This window comes from Neolamprologus brichardi, chromosome 1 (assembly GCF_056152115.1).
Source record: "Neolamprologus brichardi isolate AB-2024 chromosome 1, ASM5615211v1, whole genome shotgun sequence".
Taxonomy (NCBI): domain Eukaryota; kingdom Metazoa; phylum Chordata; class Actinopteri; order Cichliformes; family Cichlidae; genus Neolamprologus; species Neolamprologus brichardi.
In genome coordinates this window covers 12,246,237-12,267,700 of record NC_142104.1, presented here as the reverse complement: position 1 = coordinate 12,267,700, position 21,464 = coordinate 12,246,237, and the positions used below count along the sequence as shown (strand labels likewise).

At 41.5% G+C, this 21,464-nt stretch overlaps 1 protein-coding gene across 2 annotated transcripts in view; it reads left to right on the top strand.

The window, feature by feature from the left end:
* The window catches only part of sema4bb (sema domain, immunoglobulin domain (Ig), transmembrane domain (TM) and short cytoplasmic domain, (semaphorin) 4Bb), a 64,368-nt gene that overhangs the window by 30,893 nt on the left and 12,011 nt on the right, over positions 1–21,464 (top strand). For both annotated transcript variants that reach the window (XM_087830381.1, XM_006779847.3), the window contains exons 3-9: positions 10,224–10,384; positions 11,265–11,327; positions 11,811–11,909; positions 15,076–15,187; positions 15,585–15,701; positions 16,209–16,366; positions 20,918–21,099. In XM_087830381.1, coding sequence (XP_087686507.1) covers positions 10,224–10,384; positions 11,265–11,327; positions 11,811–11,909; positions 15,076–15,187; positions 15,585–15,701; positions 16,209–16,366; positions 20,918–21,099 — 892 coding nt within the window. The remainder of the gene's footprint in view (positions 1–10,223; positions 10,385–11,264; positions 11,328–11,810; positions 11,910–15,075; positions 15,188–15,584; positions 15,702–16,208; positions 16,367–20,917; positions 21,100–21,464) is intronic.

The following is a 21,464-nucleotide window of genomic DNA, read 5'->3' as shown; positions in this document are numbered from 1 at the left end:
TGAATGCTTTTTTTTTTTTTTGCCTACAACGGGAAGATCTGCTTTTACTGTGATAATTTTAAGAGGTAATCTGGAAGAAAGGTTCTAAAACAAAAGATACATAATCCAGCTCTGAACACAAGTAGCATCTAGAGAGTCTGTCAGTTACTGTTTTCTATCATTAGTGTTTTCATGTGCAGCAGTATAGACTGTGTAAAACAAAGGGCACAGATCAGATCAGCTTTAACACTTTTAGAGGAGCAAATGAAAATGCCCATTTAAGCCAAGCTACAGAGCATGCTGTGTATGCTCTGTGTACACAGTGTCCTTTCTTGTGTACGTTTGGTTTATGTTAGGCGAATATTGTCCGCTTTCTCTCATGCATGCTAATCCACTGACCTTGGCAGTGTGTGGATCGCGGTTCAAAAACAGAGGAGGGGCAGCAAGAAGGGGTGGGGCTGGGGTGCTGGGGGTGGATGTTCAGAGCAAAGGCTGGTGAGGTTTTAGACATGCTCCGATGGCCACCTAAAACCCAGCAAGGACACGCCCACTGATCCTGAAAGAAAAGCGGTCTGTGGCTTCCAGCAGAGGTGGCACTCACAAGTGCCTGCATACAAAAACCATAACAGCCACAACAATGGAAGATAATTGCAGCACATCAACCCTGTCTCTTTCAGATGTTTTAATGGACTCATCACTCGCACGGTCCAGAGAAAGTACAGAAAAGTTTAAACTTTCAAATTTTGATTAGGAACATTTGATTTAAGGGAAATAGCAAGCAGCGCGAAATGATGGTCGTAGCAAATAATTTAGATGGACAGCGAGGAATGTGAGGTTAAAGAGTGTCATTAGGCAATTTTGGATAGCTGTGCTGGAGTGTACATTTGGTTAGCCTAATCACTATTAAAAAGTTAACAGCAGAGGTTCTGAGTTTTTCCATTGCTATAACACAAAAAGGCTTTTTCTTGCTCGACTGTAACATGAAAAAGCTTTCATTTGGTTTCTGTGGCGCTGAATCTGCATTGTAGTGGACTTGTCTGAGAACAAATGGCTTTTGCACACATTTCTGTCGAAAAGGCATTCTTTCAAGAATTTATTTATTTATTTCAAACCAGAATGACAAAACAAACAAAAAGAAAACCACTGGGGGGAAAAAGACGCCCAACAACAATTTACTGCTCATTGTCCATGCACGACAATTTGCAGTAAAAACAACTCATTCCATAGGAAAAAATGAACAGACACAGCAAACAGTCCTGAAAATAAAACACAAAGACTAAATAGCTTGAAACAAACGGGATGTCATTTGTCTTTATACATGTTCTGCTTATTAATGAAAGGTTTTACATCTTTTGTAAACACTTGAGTTTTTCATGAGTTTTTCTTCCTAAACAACCGTTCCAGCTATTTGGCATTTGAGAAATGAAATTAAATAATGCCGTTCATTGTTTTCAAAATGTTTCTTTCAGGATTGCTACCAAGTAGAATGTAGACCCACCTTAAGGTAGGGCTGCACAATTAATTACGTTTTAATCTTGATCACAATTTTATCATATGATATTGCATGTGATATTGGACCTCACAAATGACCATCTAATGCCAATCATGCACCGCATGGCTTGCGGAGAGCTCGTCCTCTGAAGCAGATCATCTGTTCGGAAATGCTTTGGATTTAGGGCAAGTGATGTTAACCAAGAACAAATCCTATGCAACAAGTGCTATAGAGTTGTGTCTGCACGGAAAGCAACACAACTGACTTATTACAACACACCACAAACTGCAGTGTGACGAATGCCTGAAGGCCATGAAATGTTTGGTTTACCAGAAATGACTTCAAATCGCAACTCCTTTAAACCTGCTGCATCACAAGGAGATTTACTTCTCTGCTGGCTCTATTGTTTACACTCGTGTGTCTGTAATGGTCTAACTGTACATAATGGCTAGCTCAGAGCAGGTTTGCCCTCCTCTAGCAGAGACCATGACTGTTTGACTTCCTATGGATTCTGCTGATGATGACTTGAAATTTGTGGAACTTCTGACATCTTTCCATTATTCATTTATTTTTTTTGTGCTTAAAGCCACTTGAATAGCAACGCCTTTTCCCTCACTATTGAATTGCACATGTGTTCTGGTTGTTGGGGGTTTTTCCCTCTGGAAAAAAGTACTTTGAATAAATTGCATTAAAACCTGGTGTCCATATGGTGATATGATTATATGCCAGAACTGATTCATATAACAGCACCAACATTTCAGAATGCAGTGCACTTTATTTAAAAAAAAAAAAAAAAAAAAAAAAAAGGTGTCTACTCTTGCACTTTTCAAGAAACTCTTTGGATTTTACCTTTCAGTTTAGGCTGTACTGAAATGGTTAAAAGCAGCCGTCTCATGTATCTTTCATTAGAAGTCTGAACTTTCCTGACTTGCTTCCAGTATTTAATGCACTCCATATGCATTTTACTCCTGCTATAGTGGATGTGTGTGGAAAAGAGACTCACGTGTGTCCTCCAGTGCAGTGTCTCACTGCATATCTTCTGTGTTTTATGTGATAAAGTCACTTTTTTTCTTTCTCCTTTCTTTTCTTTTAATAGTTGGCTTAAAAATAAAAAATAAAAATCAGCCACTTGATCTGTCTTTAGGTTGTGATGCTTTTGAACCATGGCAGGTCAATGTAACCCTTATGCTCAAGTGTGGAGACTAGTGCAGCTGATCCTGAACTCACCAGGCTTCTGATATCAGCAGGGCTATTAGAAACAAACATGACGGTAGAAGAGCAAGAGGAAAAGCATGCAGCCCTTCATCCAAGGTGTGTCTGAGTGTGTGGGTGAAAAGCCATTAGTGTAAACCAGTGTGCTTGACCACTTCTCATCCTTGGTCACTATGTGGTGGATGAGTGGAGAGCATGAGACTCGGTGCGACTCCGGCCTGCTCTTCTCATCAAGAGCCTCTCCAGAGAGACGCATGCACACACGTACGCACTCACCAGGTTGTGTTTATATGCTGTCGTAGCACTTTAAAAGACTTTCAGCACATGCCAGTCCTAAGTGTGTGTACTTTGTAAACTGAGAGCAGTTCCACTGGTGCCCATCGACATGTACTTTGATGGGATTCTAACTCCAGCAGAAACTAATCTGTAAGTGTTGCAAACCAGCTAGATTTGGACATTTGTGCTATGGACTCGCATGACTTTTTGTTCCCCCCTATTCAAATCCAATTGGGTGGGACATAGTTATCAAGCAATTCAGTAAGCACTCCCGTCTATAGAAGGGAGTGTAAGTGAATCTCTTTAGCGCAAGCAAAAATGACAGTGGTTGGATTGATTACCATTACCTGTGTTTTTTTGTTTGTTTGTTTGTTTGTTTTTTAAGAAGGGTGAATCATTATTTTTCTTACCCTCTTTATTTTTTTTCTTATATCATTAAATATTTTAACGGCAATTACTTCGCCACAAATTTTTGTGTAGCTAATTAGCTCCTCCAAATATTATTGCAGTTCCCTAATTTTCTCAGGACTTAACATCCTGAATTGATGCTTGATGAAAACTCTTCAGTGCCCTCCTGAAACACCTGGCAAATTGGCCTTCCCATTAGCCTTTTCTGTGCTTTAGTGCTGGGCGATATGAAACATTTATAGCTGCACATCATATGAATCACATCAGCCTGTTACAGCTTTAAAATCTGTATAATAGAGGTGGGCTTAATTCCCTCAATCACTGATACTACTGCGAGAAAGTCTCAGTATTGAGTTCAGTGATTCATCACACATTTTAGTTCTTGGCACATAAATACAGGGGTATGTGCATTTGTGCTACTGTTACATCTTGGCGTCACTTGTATGCAATAGCAACTCTTAGCACTTGCGGAGATTTCACACCTATTGGAGTCTAAAACTAGTTTTCCCATCTGTTTCTTCAAATTATAGGAGCACTTGTTTTTGTTGAAACATTACATCGCTATGACAAGCATTACTTTTTCCTGTTGACACAGAATAGCTAATGGCCCACCACCCACTTGTGCCATACAGGACTTGAACCAAATGTGCCCTTGGAGCTAAAGCAAGCAGGCAAACTGTAAACACTGCAGGAGTTTATTGTTAATATCTTAAATGTGGTGGTATTGCCCACCCCCACTAAAGAGGATGGAGGAGGAGTGTTTGAAAAGGCACCACACACGACAAGCACAGGCACGTCTGCTTTGAATTGAGTGAGGAAAATGATGCCAAATATTTGTCTCCTCCTCTCTCCCTCTCTGAGTTTCAAGGTCTGTGTTTGAATAACTCACTCAGATACCTCATCATCAGGATTTTGTAAGCTTTCAGCTGGGATGGAACACTGCGCCACATCGCCTTGCTGGTCTGAGTGTTGGGCGGGCGCATGCCAGTTCTGAGTGCATCAGGATGACACCTAAGAGCCTTTAATTACAGGGCAGAGCATGCTGTCTCTGTCAGCTCCTCTGCTTTTAGAGCTATGCTGTGCTTTATGCACTGACCTCATCCTTGTTACATATGTGTTGGACAGATGTTTTCTTCTTCAGCTGGTGAAGGAAGCTTTTTCAAGAATTGCATGGCTTGTAGGCTACACACATTTCAAACAAACATTCTGCCGTTGCAGTTTTCTGTTGCTGCTCCGATGTATTTATGCACCTGTAACCATATGGCATTATTAACACCTTTTTTTTTTTTTTTTTTTTTTTTTTTTTCATTAAAAGAAAAAAAAGAAAAAAAATAATCCTCACATGCAAACAAACACTGGACTTGCACACTGTCAGGCTCTGGTTATTATCTGCAAGGCCCAGCTGTCTCTCAGTATGACATGCACACACTCACACACACATTAAGACATGAACAGAACAGACAGCATATTCACTCACACATCTACAAGTGCAGCAAAGCCGTTATTACAAACACCACAGTACATGTAAGCCTCATGGCCTGGCTTTGTGGATACCGTAGAGTTCAGTACTGTCAGCTTTATTTCCCATCCAGTAAAGTCAATTTCCCCTTTTTTTTTTTTTTTCTTCACTTTTCATTTTAAAAGGAATATCTTTTAGACACTACTTGGATAAAGATGCTTTTGCAAACCTGCCACATACACGTGACATTGAAGAAGTGCAGAACTCAAATATCTCCCAGAATTGGCGTCACGTTTCTTTAACGGAAACGGAATCTACTCGGATAGCCCTAGTCATTTTTATTTTCCTGTGGTGTTTCCCAGTTAGTACCCCCTGCTCCTCTAACACACTTTGTCTCCTCATCAGAGGTCCGACTGTGCAGACAAACTGTTTCGGTGCTGACTTGGCAGGTAAACTACAGCAGTAGAGATCAGATCAGAGCCGCTCTGCTTTTAGTTGCCAGTAGTCACTGGCGATGAAATAACATCACTTCGCCTAAGCATCGGAAGCAGCAGAGTTGAGATGACCTTGAAGCGACTTCTGTCGGCTTCTGTCAGCTCCAGCACTGCTATCAAACCCTTTGTCAAATCATGTCAAACAGAGCCTTGAAGCTGTGCACTCTTGTGTAGCTTTATTTAGCTGAGGGCAGAGATAGTGTTTGTTTTGCTTTGCTTTTCTTTTTTTTCTTTAAATATATAAATTGGTGCCTTGCATGCAAGATAAGCCAAGCTCTGTCTGAGATTGATATCAGCTTTGTTACCCTCTCCTCCTTTTGGTTTTCTCATCCTAGCTGCAAGCGAGCCCCTTTGTCCCCATTGCCCCCTTGTGCCTTGTGACTTGGCTCATGCTGCTATAGTAAATCTGGGGCATGTTTACACTCAGTGTTCTGGCAGGCGTATACCTACCAAGCAGCCAATCAGTCACCCCACCCTAAAATCTCCCATTAAACCTTTTGGAAAAAAATTTATCCTGTGCCCCCCCCCCCCCCCCCCCCCCCCCCCCCCCCAAGTGTGATTCCTGCCAAAGTGCTACCATGAATAGTATTTCTCAGTAACACTGCGTCTGCAAGCTGGCGCCCTGAGGATATCTTAGTTACCTCGATGGTGAGTAAGCACCCACTGAACTTGCGCAGCTGTGATGTGAATAAAGGGATTCAGAGGAAAGTAAATCCTAGTGTATTCCTTTTGTTTTTCTCAAGGTCTGGGTTCCTGTTAAAAGAACAGATGAACCTTTTTTAGAACTGTACTTCTGAAAGTTTATTTCTGAAAGTTGCATGAGAAGATTGATTTTTCTCATGTGTGCATTATAAATATGACCTTCAGCCAGCTGCAGCACCACTTGGCTTACCACATAAAGGCTGTAAACAAGGAAATAAAAGGTAATGGGCTGTATACAAAAAACGGACATATGTTGTGACCTCCACCAACTGGTGTGTGCTCTGCTGAAGCCTTGAGTTTATTATGTTACCATGCACTTTTTTTTTTTCTTGAAGCCAGAAGTCACGTTTGAGTGAGAGGTAATCATGAAGTTATGAGCTAACACTGGCTAGCTTAGTTGAAAGGTGCATCCACAGACTTGTGCATTAGTGCTAAGTAACTTAATTACATTTAACTACACAGTAAACTAAGATTTTTGTCTGATGCTTACACTGAAAAAGCGCAAAGTCACACATATCAAAAAAGGTCACCTCCTAGTTTCTCCTAGCGCTAGAAACCCATCAAAGTAACAGACAGCTAACGACTAGCACCACCCGTGGTGGTGGGTCAAAGCAGGCCAGCATATTTAAATCCTGGCAGACCAATGGGCTTTTGAAGCCAACTCAGAAGTGCCTGAAATCCATTAGCCAATGAGGAACACGGTCCTCCTTGTGACATCCACTTTCTTGCAACCACAATGATGACATTAGGAACATCATCTCAAGGGTTCAAAATTGGACTATAGAAATCAGAGGTGATGTCACAATAGCTATGCATATAATATAGGTATGTTGGCGGGGGGGGGGGGGGGGGGGGGGGTATGCTCCAGTACTACTTGCATTTTTCAGCTTTTTCTCCAAGCATTTTTATTGAAACCAGTAAACACTGCTCACATTGCAACATTCACATACACACATCGCATTTTAGGTTCGGTCGTGCACACTGGAATTCATATCTATAGGCTTGTATACATATTAGAATATATTAAATCCCCTCCATAAACACATTTAATATATGAAAAATAGGAGGATATGCATTTGCATTGGCTGGCTTCCAAATATCTTCTTAAATTCATGACGTATGTAGCCACTCATTGTGTGCGCACAGAATTAGTTTGATTCCCTGACTCTCAAGCAAACAGTTCCGTAATCACAAAGCATCTGTTCGCTGAAATCCTCTGTGATCTGATTTCTTCCTGCCATCTCTAGCTCCAGTGAAATGAAGAAAATCCCAGTGAATAAATACATTTAATACGCTTGCAAAATTGAATTCCACATAATTAATAACTGGGAGGTGATTAAGTCTCAGTGGAGACCAGACATTGGGCTCTTGGATGCTGTGTTAGTGCTGCATGCAGACCTTGTTCTTCTAACTGCACTCTCCATAACCATGGAGAATTCAGGCAAATCACCTTATTTGACTTCCATGTTGGAATTCAGAGAACCTGATAACTAATTCAGCATGTTAACACCAGTAATAAAACAGTTATATTGCTGGTAGGTGTGATGTGATGACCATTGGCAGAGGTTGATGGCCTCACTTGGTGACAGCCAGCTGATTAAACAAGCGGGTGATGAATGGAACTGGAGCCTGGCTGTGGAATGACCTGCAGTTGCTGCTGCTGTCTGTGGATGCCCGGTGTTCTGCTGCAATCATGTCAAAACACACAAGCGATCTACTGCATCGTAGACTTCAGACATCTCCCTCAAAAACCAGCCTCTGAAGGGAGAAGCTTTGGTTTTTCTTTCTGAAATCACTGCAGCTTGACACAACTCTGACATTTGTTACTACTTGACCTTCTGCTCTTATCAGAAATCCATCTCAAAGTGCTTTGAAAATAAGCTCTCTTTCCTCCGTCTGCATGTTTCTTCATAGTTCAACATCTCAATCCAGTCTTCCTGGTTACCACAACTCCCACTCAGTACCCCAACCTCAAACCCAACCTCCTGCTAAGTTGCCTCATCCTGCTTCCAGAGTAAAAGTTTCATGACTTTGCCCTCCTCCTTGCTCATTATTCCATTGTCTGTCTAAGAGATTGTCACTGTGATTTATGTCAGGGAGTTTTAATATGCGGTGGAAAGTCTGTTTTTGGTTCGAGTGAATGTCCAAAAGCCAGGGGAATCCTGACAATCACAATCTATGATATGTCCCCCTGTTGAGAGGAGAGATGGCACTCCTTTGTCTGCAGGGTCTGCTGGGACTGAGTGTATCTCACTTTATGAGCATTTAAGGATATTTTAGCACATTTAATTTACCCTGAAATAAAACCAGTTTTTCGTTCTCTTTACAGGAAAAATTCAATTTCTTCCTGTCCAGAAGGACACCTGCATGACTATAGGAAATATGCTTTTATTATTATAATTATTTTGTATCCCCTCACCATAATTTTAATGATGGGGCCCTGGTCTCCATTGACTCCAGATGTCACAATGTTTTCAACAGAACGAGCACTGTAACGGCAGAAAGAGCCTAAACTTTGATTGTGGACAAGATGTGGCTTGTGCAGCTGGCTTTCACTCCCACAAGGGGAAGACCATCATCTGCCAAAGTGCCTTGAGTGTTAGATTTGTTTGTGAGCATATTGAAAAGTTTAAGTCATGGGTTGTAGGGTTGTAAACATTTATTGCAGCTTTATCAGCTCCATTTGCATTATAGGCCAATGCACCACCTGGTAGTGTTGAGGGAAAACTTCTTGCTGGTGTCTTTTTTTTCTGTCAGAAGTGTCTAAATTTGAATCCAGCTTACTGGTTATACATGTGGAAAAGGCTGTAAATGGTTTAACTGCAGCAAATATTAGTGTTTACGACCTCAGATTCAAGCCAGTAATCTTATTTGGACAAGCAAATGGAGTCCGTGACCTCCAGTGTTTTGGCTTGCAAAGGACACAGAGTGTGTTTTAATATGTTTGGAACGGGAGGCAAGAGATAAACATTTACATAGATGGTCAAAAGCTGCAAAGAGTGGGATGCGTGTAGGCAGAGAATACACTGATCTTATATTACATGCACTTGGTCAGCTTTTCTGAGCTGAGAAAACGAATGTCAAATATGACGCAGTAACATTCATCTACAAAAAGATGGGCCCCACTTGATTGTGATTTGTCCAAACCGTGAAGGTTTTGAATAAAACGCTTTATTGGGTTTTGTTTTGCTTTTATATTTGGTCTGTTTGAGGTGTATTATACGGTTAGTCCAAGCGAAAAGTGACCAATTGTCAGACCTCCTGCTGCCTATAAAAGCTGGCTCCAAAAATGAATCCAATCCTCTTCACAGTAGAAAGCAGTAAAAAGCTTCTGATGCCACTATTGAGAACACTGAGTCCTCTGTGATGCTAAGGGGAATGCTATAAAAGGAGCAATGTGTACATCAAGTCTGTATTTAATCAGAAGAATCATTTGAAGCTGCAGGAAATCGAGCAACGTGGGGGAAAAGTAGCTCATTTGACTTCTGGCCCACTGCTTAAGAGATCTTTTTGAAGAAGCTGCAGAATCAGGGAGATTTAGATTAGTGTTGAGCAGAGGAAGCTTTTACCCCGCTGCCAGTAATGATTCGAACGAAAAGGGGGTCGGCCAGCACAGAGAAGCGTAGACGTGGCTCAGTGGTGTGTGTCTTCTCATGGAGAAGCTGGTGGCTGCGACTAAAGAAGCGAAGAAGACGGTCGCCTCCAAGAGTGAGGCTCAAGAAAGACGGGTTTGATAAGAGTTCACATTGTGTGTCATAAGATTAATTTGACTGAATCTCGCAAGCAAGTGTTGGCTGTAGTTTTGGTTTGTGGTTCTTTATGTAACCTTGAGATTCTCAGTTTTTTGGAGTGCTAAAACAGAAGTTCCTGTCAGCTTAAGGAGCAGTTGTCTTCTGCTCATCTCAGGTTGGAATTTGAATGTCAGAGGCCTGCAGAAAAGCGGGATGCATGTCATGGTGTTCTGCAAGGGTTGACTGACAGTTCTGGGTTAAACAGGTGTCCATGATTAAGTGCTACTGAGTGCATGGACTTAAAAGCCCCCCCTCCTTAAAAATAAAATCAGATCAGTCATCTGTTTTTCTGTGCTTTGAGCATCAGGACATGTTCTGTACTAATCTGTTCCTTTCTGTTCTGCTGTGTGATAATAATCTGGTGTGTGTGTGTGTGTGTGTCTGTGTGTGTCTGTGTTGTCTTTTTCCAGATGCAAAGGAAAGATCAGCTAAGAGGTTCTCGGCAAACGGCGTCTTTAATTACACCTCTCTGCTGCTCAGCCAGGAAGACGACATGCTGTATGTGGGAGCCAGGGAGGCACTGTTCGCCCTCAGCCTCTCAGACATCAGCAAAATCAAGTTACAGAAGAACGTGAGTGTAACAAAATCCCAAATGCCTCATCCGAGTCCAAATTGCATGTTTAAAACCCGAATTGCTGGTTCGCCAGGCTCGCGCATGTGACAAATTTTGCTGGTAGATAGTTCAGGGAGAATATCTAAAGCCCTGAATTACCACTTTATGGACTTGTCATTAATTTGAGCTGTAGGCCGATGGTGTTAAATAAATAAATCCTGGCAATTTTCACCATATTTTTTTTTTTATATAGTCAAGAGAGTAGATACAGTTAAATTAAAGTTTAAAAAAAAGTGTGCAAACACCTGCTCAGTCTCTTTACTATTTGGACTTCTGTTGCTATGAATCGGTGACTTTTCTCAGAGCAGCGACGCTCACAGTTTAGACGACTGCAGCGAGTCATAAAAACTTTGAGCGCAAACATAAACAGTTATGGTGATGTGCAGACGTCACAGTTTGTGCGAGCAGTGGCCAATGCGTCAGACACAACCACAGCTTTATGCACACATTTGAGTTTCTGTTTTGTTTGATCTGCCACAGTTATTGTTTGACAGTGGGTGCCATTACGGGAGTACGTCTTGTCGTTAGTCCTTAACCAGTCAGCGTACAATAACAGAACTCTTTTTTTATAGACAAAGTCGACCTCTCTCTAAGAGTAGATGAAATGATGTCACTAGTGTTTTCATTTGGATTTCAGCATAAAATCTAACTCTTCTCTAAAATCAGGTAAAAATAATATTTTAGCAACTAATCGAGGACGATCTTAAAACCACTCCGTGCAAATCGAAGCCCATTTTATTACAGTGGAAGTGGATATGCTCTCTATACATTGGCTCTGAATCTGTGGGTTTCCACTATCTATCACATGACTTATTCAGGGTTTCTTTCTCTGCTTCAGCTGACATGGGGCACTCCTGCTGGAAAAAGAGACGAGTGTAGCTTCAAAGGGAAGAACCTGGAGGTGAGAGACATTTTCTTCTGTTTGTTTGAGTAGTGTTGTAAGGGGGGAAAAAAATTCCGGTGGAGCTGTGTGTTGACAAACCTTTCCATCAGTTACAAATGGATTCATCAAGTGTGCAGGCTCACTGGGGAATTGCTCTTTCTTCTTCTTCTTCTGTCTGTCTCTTACCTTGTTGTCATGCCAGCTGTTGTATCTCTGGGCGACAAGCCTCAGTAATCTGTGTAAATCTCTGGTCTGTGTAATACAAAAAACTCACCAGGCAAAGTGCTGTGTGAGAGGTTTTTCCCAGCAGTATTTGAGGAGAGGAGGAATACTTTTCTGTTTCTGTCGAATAATATTTACATTTCCTGCTCTGAAAGATTTGCTTATGATTAGGAGTATTATAGGCCGATTTTTAAGGGGCTCTCGAGAAGATCACATTCAATTCTTAGAATCTCTTGTGATTTTTATGGACCTGACACGCTCTCCATTTGTTCTCTCCAGACTGATTGCTTCAATTACATCAAAATTCTTCTGCGGCTGAATAGCACTCATCTCTATGTGTGTGGCACCTATGCCTTCAGTCCTGTCTGCGCCTACATAGTAAGTAATGACCTCTCAATCTACCCATTGTTCACCTGCAAGACTTGATTTTCTCCCATCATTAAAGCGAGTCTTAATTTATTCCGTTCCTCTCCTCTCACAAGAACAGGATTGAATTTTATAAATATTTTTTAGGGGTACTCTTTAGGAATCAAGCCCCTTTATCCACCATGTCAGTATTGGATCTGTTGTTATCCAAGCGTTACCAAATCCTGTTGAGGCACTTGAGCCAGACAAGTCAACAGGGGGTACACGAGCTGTGTGGTTTCCAGATAGAGGGGAAGCAGTAGGTCTGTTTATCTAGCAGATGAGTACATTTTGGAGTGATGGTAACCAGCAGTAGAGTTTGGCAACAGCGCAGCTTCTCAAAGCAGGGCATTAAACTCTGCCCTTTGACGTCAGAGTCTCAGACTGAGGATCGCTTGGCAGGACGTTAGGCCCTGATCTGGGATTCCAAGCAAGTCTGAGTTGGTCTGGGTGAACACTCGTCTTGTTGATGGAGTCCACAACTCTGTGTGTCACCCAGGGCATTCCTCGCGGCCAGACGATCTGAGATGTATAGTATTACCAGTGAGGGATGTTTTATTTCTTTCTTTTTTTTTTACCACTTCTCACAGAACGTTTTATGGTCAGCCAAAAAGATACAGTAACAATCAAATTAAAGACACAAGTTTAAACAAGCTTAAGATTAACACAACATGTAATAATAAAGAAGCATGGGAATATTTCTCAGCAACAGAGGAACTCCATGCTATAAATTATCTTTATATATTATTTATGTGCGTCCTGTGACAATGCTCCTATTCCCATGTGTGCATTAAATGCTTTAACGATAGATGTAATTGTTCTTGCTGTGTGGCAGCAGAGGAATCTCTTTTTTAAAACTATATAAATGAAGTGATGGGAATGGAAAATCTTTCATCCTTTTCCTGTGTAAAAATGTATTACAAAGTTAAGCTCAAGCTTTTGCAGCCTTAAGACCTCAGAGCGCTTCAGGCTCTAAAACTGTTCACAATGAAGACCTCATGAGAAGCTCACTTTGATTAGCCAGACCAGTGTGTAGCAGTGGAAACTGCAATTGCTCTCCATATATGTATTCTGTGATTCAGTGTCCTCATACCCTCTGTTAGCTTTATCAAACAGGACTAGAAGCTCAGACAAACAAGGTCGAATGCTGTCTGACGGACCAGCTACATTTAGATTCAGTGCATAAACTTATGCCACGCGTTCTTGATACAAGTCTGAGGCTATTCGGTGTTTTATCGACATGTCTTCCAAATGCATGTGCAAGTGTTGGACGCTTCAAATGAAAGCGTCACGATGCACGCTTTCTGATTAGCCAACATGCTGTCACTTTTTCCCTTACACAGAGCAGACCACAGTGTGTAGCAGTGGAAACGTCAGTTGTTCTCTATATATTTTCTTGTAATTCACTGTTCTCGCTCCCTTTGTCAGGCTTTTGAAAAGGCACCGGCTAAAGCCTGATAGACTGACTGCATTTTGATTCAGTGCAGTGTCTGTCACCCACAGCAAAAGTTGTCCATTTTGATGAGTTATTCAGTTTTGTGGACCTCATGAGCTATTGGAATTTGACATGTCCAATCACTGAAAGTCACTTCCTAACAAGACAACATAATGACATCATTTAACTCATTTAACTTATTTAAAGCATCCACGGTCTCGCTGGCTGCAGAAGTTTTTAATATACATGCACTGGGAACAGAGTCTGACCAGTATGTTTTTCATACCAAACCATTCTTTGATAAGATCTCAGTCAAATAGGCTTGAAGGCCAGTGTGAGTGCCCAACTGCCAAGGGGAACATTCTCCTTTCATGGTTTGCATTGAATTTTTTTTTGAGTTTCACTAGTACTCGAGAAATGTTTGCAGGCAAGTCGGCATCTTTCATTCAAATTAAGGACGCCTGCAACAACCTGCTAGCAGCCAAAGCAATCTTAAGCAGTTTTTTGGTAAACAATTTTAGCTTGCAACTGGCAGCAGCTTCCAGAAAACCACTCACCAACCAGTCAGGAATACAGATTTTTTTCCCCAGTGACCTGTGATTGGAAAAAGATCTTTGATGAGTTTCTAGACTTATTTGACTGAGGGTTTTAAAGAAATGTCTGTGGAAACTCAAAATGTCACTAAAAATACTGAAACATTTAAAGATACAGGCTTGTTTTGTTGAAGTCAGACTTCAGTGGAAGTTCAGTAACTGTTTCACGTGTGTATTATTTATGTTTCTCTAAGAGGTTGGAAAGAAAAGCAACTGGACTTGTTGGGGTTTCTTGAGGGTTTCACCTCTCCTCTGAGAAGCTTCTTCATATTATTTATGGTTTTGTTTTTGTATTAAGTATTCAAGTATTTTTGGGAGAGACTGTGAAATTAAAATCAGAAATGATGAGAAACACTGGAAGATGGATAAATAAAGTATATTTCTACAATGAATGAATCATTTGTGTTTGAGTCAAAATGATTTTCTGCCTTTGCTATCTCTGGCACACGGCTCTAAATTCACGTGTACCTGCTTATGATGTAAATCAAAATTTTATGGTTTTTTGTTTGTTTGTTTTTAAAGCAATAATTTGCCAGAATAGCTGGTCACTGCAGAATTTGGAAAAGCATGTCTCTCGACCCATGTCGGAAATGTTTCAGGGAATATTTGGAGCAAGGGATTAGCGAATATTTATGGAAGTAGAGCTGAGGATAAAGTACGGTAGCCGTGTTCACAGTAATGAAGGCAAAGTGCAGCTCAGTGATGTTTTTTTAGACAACAGCTCAACAGCAATAAAATGTCAGCACTCTGCTACAGAGGTTAATCTTTTGGTAAGATGCCTTTATTGTCCAGTTTTGTGAGATTTTTGATTTATTGTCACTTAATATCTTTCTTTAAAGTTGGTTGGCGCATTAGATATAGTTTTCCTTTTCATACTAATGAAATAGCCTGTTTGACAGAGAGTACACAGAAGAAACCTTCTATTAATCAGACAGCCCGTCAATGGTCCGACGGCGATTTCAAGCGACCAAACATCCAAAATGTCAGCGTGTATTGTAAAGGAGAAAATTATCTTGAGACCACTGAGCTCACTTTAACTCACCATTTTACTATAAGTAGAATTTAATTGGCCTGAGCCTCAGGGACGTTTGCTGTTTGTGTCTGCCTCCAGAATACGTCAACATTCACACTGGAGAGAGATGAAGAGGGCGAGGTCATGATGGAAGATGGGCGCAGTCGCTGCCCCTTTAATCCAGAGTATAAATCAACTGCCATCATTGTTGGTATGTATTAATGCGCACTTATATGAATGGCTTCCTTTTAGACGGGGAAAGCGGGCGCAGCTGTTTCTGAAACTATTTTGATGGCAGCTCCATCTTTGATTCAGTAATGAGTCATGATGTGCCTGCTAATGTTGTTTGTCTGCGTCAGACTCTCTGATAAATAGCCGGACAGCAGCAGACATTGTTTTTGTTCAACTTCTTTAACAAGCAATTAGTAAATAATTGAACTGGATATGAAGAGGAGAAATGATTTGTCTATTCTCACTCAGACTGTTATGTGCTAACATTTCACTTTATTACCGACTTCAGCTCCAGCCTGTTATTATTTCTTTGTTGTGTGTTATTTTTATTGATTCCAAATTCAGTTCAATCTTTCTCTTCCTTTGTTCTCCTCCAGATGGTGAATTATATACTGGTACTGTTAGTAACTTTCAAGGGAATGAACCAGTCATTTACAAGAGTTTGGGTCAGGGAACTGCTCTGAAGACAGAGAACTCCTTAAAATGGCTGCAAGGTAAACTCCCATGTGTTTTTTTTCCTTCCACAAATCTTCCATTATGTACCGACCACTGCAGATAAGCTCCAAAAAGCAGCGATCATTAGCGAGGCACATTCACTAATGCATGCAGACGGAGAGCAAAGACAAGTGCTTGTAGATTGCGGGAGCCCAGCCTATCAGCCGTTGCACATGCACATCAAAACAACCTCATCCGGCTGCCACTGCTTTCGCCAGAGTAAGCTGCACTTTGCGCACAATTAAGACTCCTCTTGTCTTCTGATCTTTAGGTAATTCATGCAGACTGCTCCTGATGAGGCATCTGAGTACAATTATAAAGAGGATTCTGTTTCCTCTTCCCTTGCAGGATTGTAGCACAGCTTGTTGGTGCAGACACTGACTTTTTCCAAATTTATGATGGCAGAAAAAAGTGTGGGGAAAAAAAGGTTCCCTTGTGTCGATTATAAAGGTGCAACGCAGCTGTCTAACCACACGTTTGCTTTTGTGTTTTTCTATCTCTAACAGATCCCGTCTTTGTTGGGTCAGCTTACATCGAGGAGAGTCAGCCTATAGGCAACTCTGTGGGCGACGACGACAAGATTTACTTCTTCTTTAGTGAGGCGGGAAAAGAATTTGACTTCTTTGACAACACCATAGTGTCGAGGATTGCTCGCGTGTGTAAGGTAATGTACACGGGGTTAGGGTGAGGCGATTACACAAAATGATCACGCAAAAGTATGAGGCACAGCAGGGCTCAAGCTTCCTGTCCTTAATCCTGGCACAACTGCCTCAAAACAAGATGGGACACTCCCATGTCAAAGCACATTAGGTAACATTAACTGTATATTATGCCTGAGTAATTGCAATGGAAACATGTCACTGGCACATTTAAACCTTTCTCCATTTAACTGTACAGGCATGTTTTCAGCAGATATAGTTTCCCCTTGCCTGAATCATTGCCTCGTCTCAGGCTCCCTCCCTCCCCCTTCTCTGCAATGTCATATCCCACTCTCCTTCCATCTCCCTCACAATGTCAGCTGCACTCGTCCATCCCTCCAGCTCCTTGCCGTTCCTCCGCCAGCCCTTTGAGCTTTGCAGGCATTATTAGTATTCAAGAGTGCTTCACAGCAATATGAAATGCTTCTTCCACCCTACGATATGGCCTGTTTTCTTGCATGCAAACTGTAGCAACTGCAGAATTCACTGGGATCATTTAAACCATTGACGTCATTCCTCCTCCGTCCGCTTCTCTCCTCGAGAGTTCAGTTTGGTTGATCAGCCTGGGTAATCAGCCACAAACTCCATTCCCTTTCACCTGTCGTCAGATCAGTTAAAAAGCTATGAAGCTGCATGATATACATGCACTCAGCGTCCCTACCTGACTGATGTCTCTTGTTCATGGAGGCAGTAATGTGAGTAATCGTGGGGACAGCATGTAATCTTAAGTGACAGCTTAATGACTTAGTCCTACTAGGCTCTGGAACTCGGTGCGGCGGCACCTCTTGCTGCCGGCAGAGCACCTCCTGGGTTCTATATATGGAAATCATTGACAGAAGTGCCCCCAGACTGTGGCAACTTGCTGCAGATGAACTGTGCAATAGAGACAGAAGAATAGCTTTCTCTGCTCTGTAAAGCACCATTATTTCACAGGAATGCAGCAGCTCCCTTTTCACTTTCTGACGTCTTTTCAGTTGAAGCTCTTCTATAGCAATATGGTAGTGCTGCTTGTGGTTTATTACCCATTTTACAGGATAAATAATGCATCAATAAGTGATTTGCATTTTCTTTTTTCTTTTTTTTCTTTTTGTATCTTAGGTGGCCCGATTATTTACAGCGCCACATTTTTACTTTAGTTCCTCTCCCCCTTTTTTTTTAAGGCCATCTTTCCTTAAAGTCAACTTACTTCTGATTGGCTGCCCTTCTCAAACAGATGTTTGAATAGCAGATGGGTGGAGCTTCTGCAGCTGAGATGACCACATTAGGGGCATCCACTCGCGTCAAGATCGAGCAGTCTAAAGTCTGAGCCAGTGATTCACAGGGATTACTTGTATAGCCGCTGACCTGAAAATGGCGGCTATGTTTATGCTGTCCAACAGTATAAATAAAGAAATATAGGACCACTTAAAGCATGTTTTAAAAACAGAAAAATCCTTGTTTCTTGGCGTCTTGGCTTCACTAAAGGCCTTGTCAGCTATTTGAAGTCCTGTTTCCAATGCAAAATATTTATGCATGTACAAACAACTATTGCTAGATTCCTAACCTAAGATGACAGATTTACACTTGTTTTTTTGCAGGAGACCTCTGAGATAATGAAGTTCTCTGAAATGGTCATTCACTCAGAATATAAAAATATTTTGTACGTGTTCAGATTTGAGGTATACGACTCAATATTTGATTGCAAATTGTGTCACTGTGGCATATGAGGGTTTAATTGCCTCTGTGAGCTGTGTGTGAACTGCATAGGTGAGCAGTGATCTCGGCGGCCACAGTGTAGAACACGCTCCCTGTTGTTTTGAGAATGATAGTAAGCAGCTGTTCCTTTCACCATGTGTAGTATCCCTGCCTCTCCCATGACCCCTTAGGAAGGTGCACCTCACAGTTGGAGGTGTCTTTAGTAGAGAAAATCTAAGACTAAATCAAGACCAGCACAAAAATTCCCACTTTTTTTTTTCTTTTCTTTTTTTATGTCAGTGTATCACATTTAAATGTGCGTCTTGTGTGCTCCTCCTCTGCTGAGGAGTGAGTGCTAAACTCAGATTAAGTAAAGCTGAGGTATGAAGACCCCTCCCTTTTGGCAGGCTCCAAATCTAATGCACTTTTGCAAACTGTCAGAAAACATGCACTCCCTTTTCTTTCTGTGTCAGGCCAACTCCTGATATGTTGGTATGCGGTTTTATTTAATATATCAAAACCATGTTGCGTGTCATAGTTTATCTTGACAGACACTTAGAAAAAGAGAGTATGTTTCTTGTTAGATAAGATTAATTTAATGGAATTCTAACTACTGTTTTACTTACATTTTCCAAATAATTCTACTTATTCTACTACTTTTTTTTTCCTTCTCCCTGCCCCCGCTCCCTTCTTGCCCTCCTCCTTTCTTTTGTTTATTCAGGTGTGCGCTCTGAAGGGCTGTGAAAAGTGGGCATGTTATAAATACTGCATGGCGCAATTTTCTTTACCTCGTGATCTATTACATCTCAGGTTGATGAGAATCTTGGATGCAATAAATACTATGAGAGTCGGCTAATGCCGCACAAAGAAGCGGGTTTATTTTCAGAGGGCAGCTATCAGAGGGGAGTGGTCGATGCGATTGTACAAGCTGTGCATCGGAGCACGGCAACAATAGCAGTGGACAGCTGAGAGAGCAGGAATGTGGTCTCCTCATTATGTGGACGGGCTACTACCTCAGCTTAGTAATTGGCTCCCAGGCCCTACATCATTCCCACGAGGGTGGCTTCACCTCACTCTTGAGCAATGTGATTGTTTGTGTGTGTGACAGCACATGGAGGAGGAAACGGAGGTAGTTATAGTTTTGCACTTTATTACCTCCTTACTCCTTGTGTGGTTATTTAGGAGTTGCTCTGGGTTTGGGAGGCCATGCTGACGGGAACATTTGGATTTGAGGGAGGAAAGCTGTCTTGAGCCTGGGCGAGGTCTCTTGTTTTCGGTCCTGCTCTTCCTCCCCTTCCTCCTAGTCGTGCTCCTCTAGTGTTTTCGAGCTTGCTCGCTGTATTTGGGAGGAGTTCCTTTTGGTGTGTGTTTACAAGCACTTTGATAATTGCTAGTCCTAGAAAACTCTGATAAGTATTTATGGGAATATTTTGCAACGGCTTGAAAGAAGAGCGAATGCCTTGTCTGTGAGCTGCAGGTGAAGTCAGGCATGAAGGACTGATCTTTATTTCAAAGCTGTAATTAATAACTAACCATTGTTTGTTTTTCTATTTCGCTATGCTCTCTCCTTCAAAGGGGAGCTGATATTTTATGCTGTAGCATCTTTTACGCAGAGCAGTTTTATTTTTGTTTTTTCTGTGTTACATATTTTATTGTTAAAATGCTATAAAAAATAAATAAAAAGGAGGGTCATGAGCGTCTTCCGTTTCTCAACAGCACCCTCTGAAGCAAAGGGGATGGATTGCAACTGTGATGCAAAACATGGGCTCCAAAGTAATGCGTGCCTTTTCAAGGAGCTCGTACATTGCAACATATTTTAAGTCCCTTCAGTAATTTCACTGGAATGTTTGGCCTTCATGATCTGACAGTTTGGGGCTGTTTTCACACTCATCTAGGGAACTTAATGCAGTTTGCTCTTAGCTTTTTATAAAAGTTTTTCTAGGGAAAGTTATTGTGGTTCATATAGAACATTGTTTGCTATCTGGTTTATTTGCTTTTTCATGCTTCTGACAGCAAATTTAAAATCCACTTGAGCTCTTAGGTGTACTCGGGCAGGGTTCTGTAAGGCTCCTGGTCCAGAGCTGACTCAAAGCTCATGGTGTCCTCCCTTCCTGCCACAGCCACAGCCTTTCCAGCTAAAAGCAGATTTTAGTCATAGCAAAGTTGAACTCCCAGATTTTGCCACAGCTCTGACCTTCTGAACTCAACTACTCTGCACTCCTCCTGCTTTTATCGCAAGATATCAGCGTGTTCCATGATTATCTCATGGAGAAAACACATTTCTAAGCCAAATATCCACATGTTCCACCAAACCTGCCTCCACCTTCGTACATTCTTCACACAAAAATTAGGAAAGTAAACCCAAACAAACCAGGAGGATTATGTCACAGTCATGTGACACATGGCTGGGAAATGAAGGGATCACTTTGAGTTTGTGGCTTTTTTTTTACGGGGCGTTTTTTGTCTTTATGTAGTCATCGTGTGTTTTATTTATTTTGTGACGTGTAATTGTAGTTGTGAAATAGATACTTGCGTTATGTAATGATATCCTATCTAACCATGTGCTCATGTTGTCTTTGCTAGTAGCTTTGTGCAGCTGTCTGTTGTTAAAGCCTGGTTAAAGGATTCTAGTGAAATGTTTAAGGTTTCTTCAGATGAACTGGAGATATCAGAATAATGCAGTCATAATTAAGTAATACTTTTTATCAACTCAAGTCCAAAAATAAGTACAGACTTGTACAACCATTGCAACCCTGCCAGAATCTAATAAAAAATTATTACAAGGACATAAAGTCCTCTAATAAACTTGCTGAATCTTTTTTTTTTTCTTCTTTTTTTTTCAGGGTGATAAAGGGGGTGAGCGAGTCCTGCAGAAAAAGTGGACTACCTTCCTGAAGGCTCAGCTCCTGTGTTCCCTCCCCGATGACGGCTTCCCCTTCAACATTATCCAAGACATGTTTGTCCTGAAGCCCACGGGAGACAGCTGGGAGAGCACAGTGTTCTACGGCGTCTTCACTTCTCAGTGGTACGACTCAAATGCAGTCGATGGTTGAGACTGTGACAGTGCTGTATGTCAGCTGTGACAGTGACATAAATCGCACACACACTGTGATTTGTCACACTGTTACAGTCAAAGTTTACACACAAGCGCGGCTCGCACACACCCCATCTAGAGCCAGTTTTTATTTAATATCTGCGCTCGCACTTGGCAAGTTGTTGTTTTTTCACTTGGCTCCTCTGAATTTAGAGCAGCTGTAATGTGCTTAACTGCTAATACGAGCCAATGTGATCGCAATGGTTAGTTAATGTATCAACAAAATAAAGGTTTTCATAAGGAAATCGCTCGGCGCCCACTCTGCAACTGTTCTCCATTGAGAAACTGCCATTCCA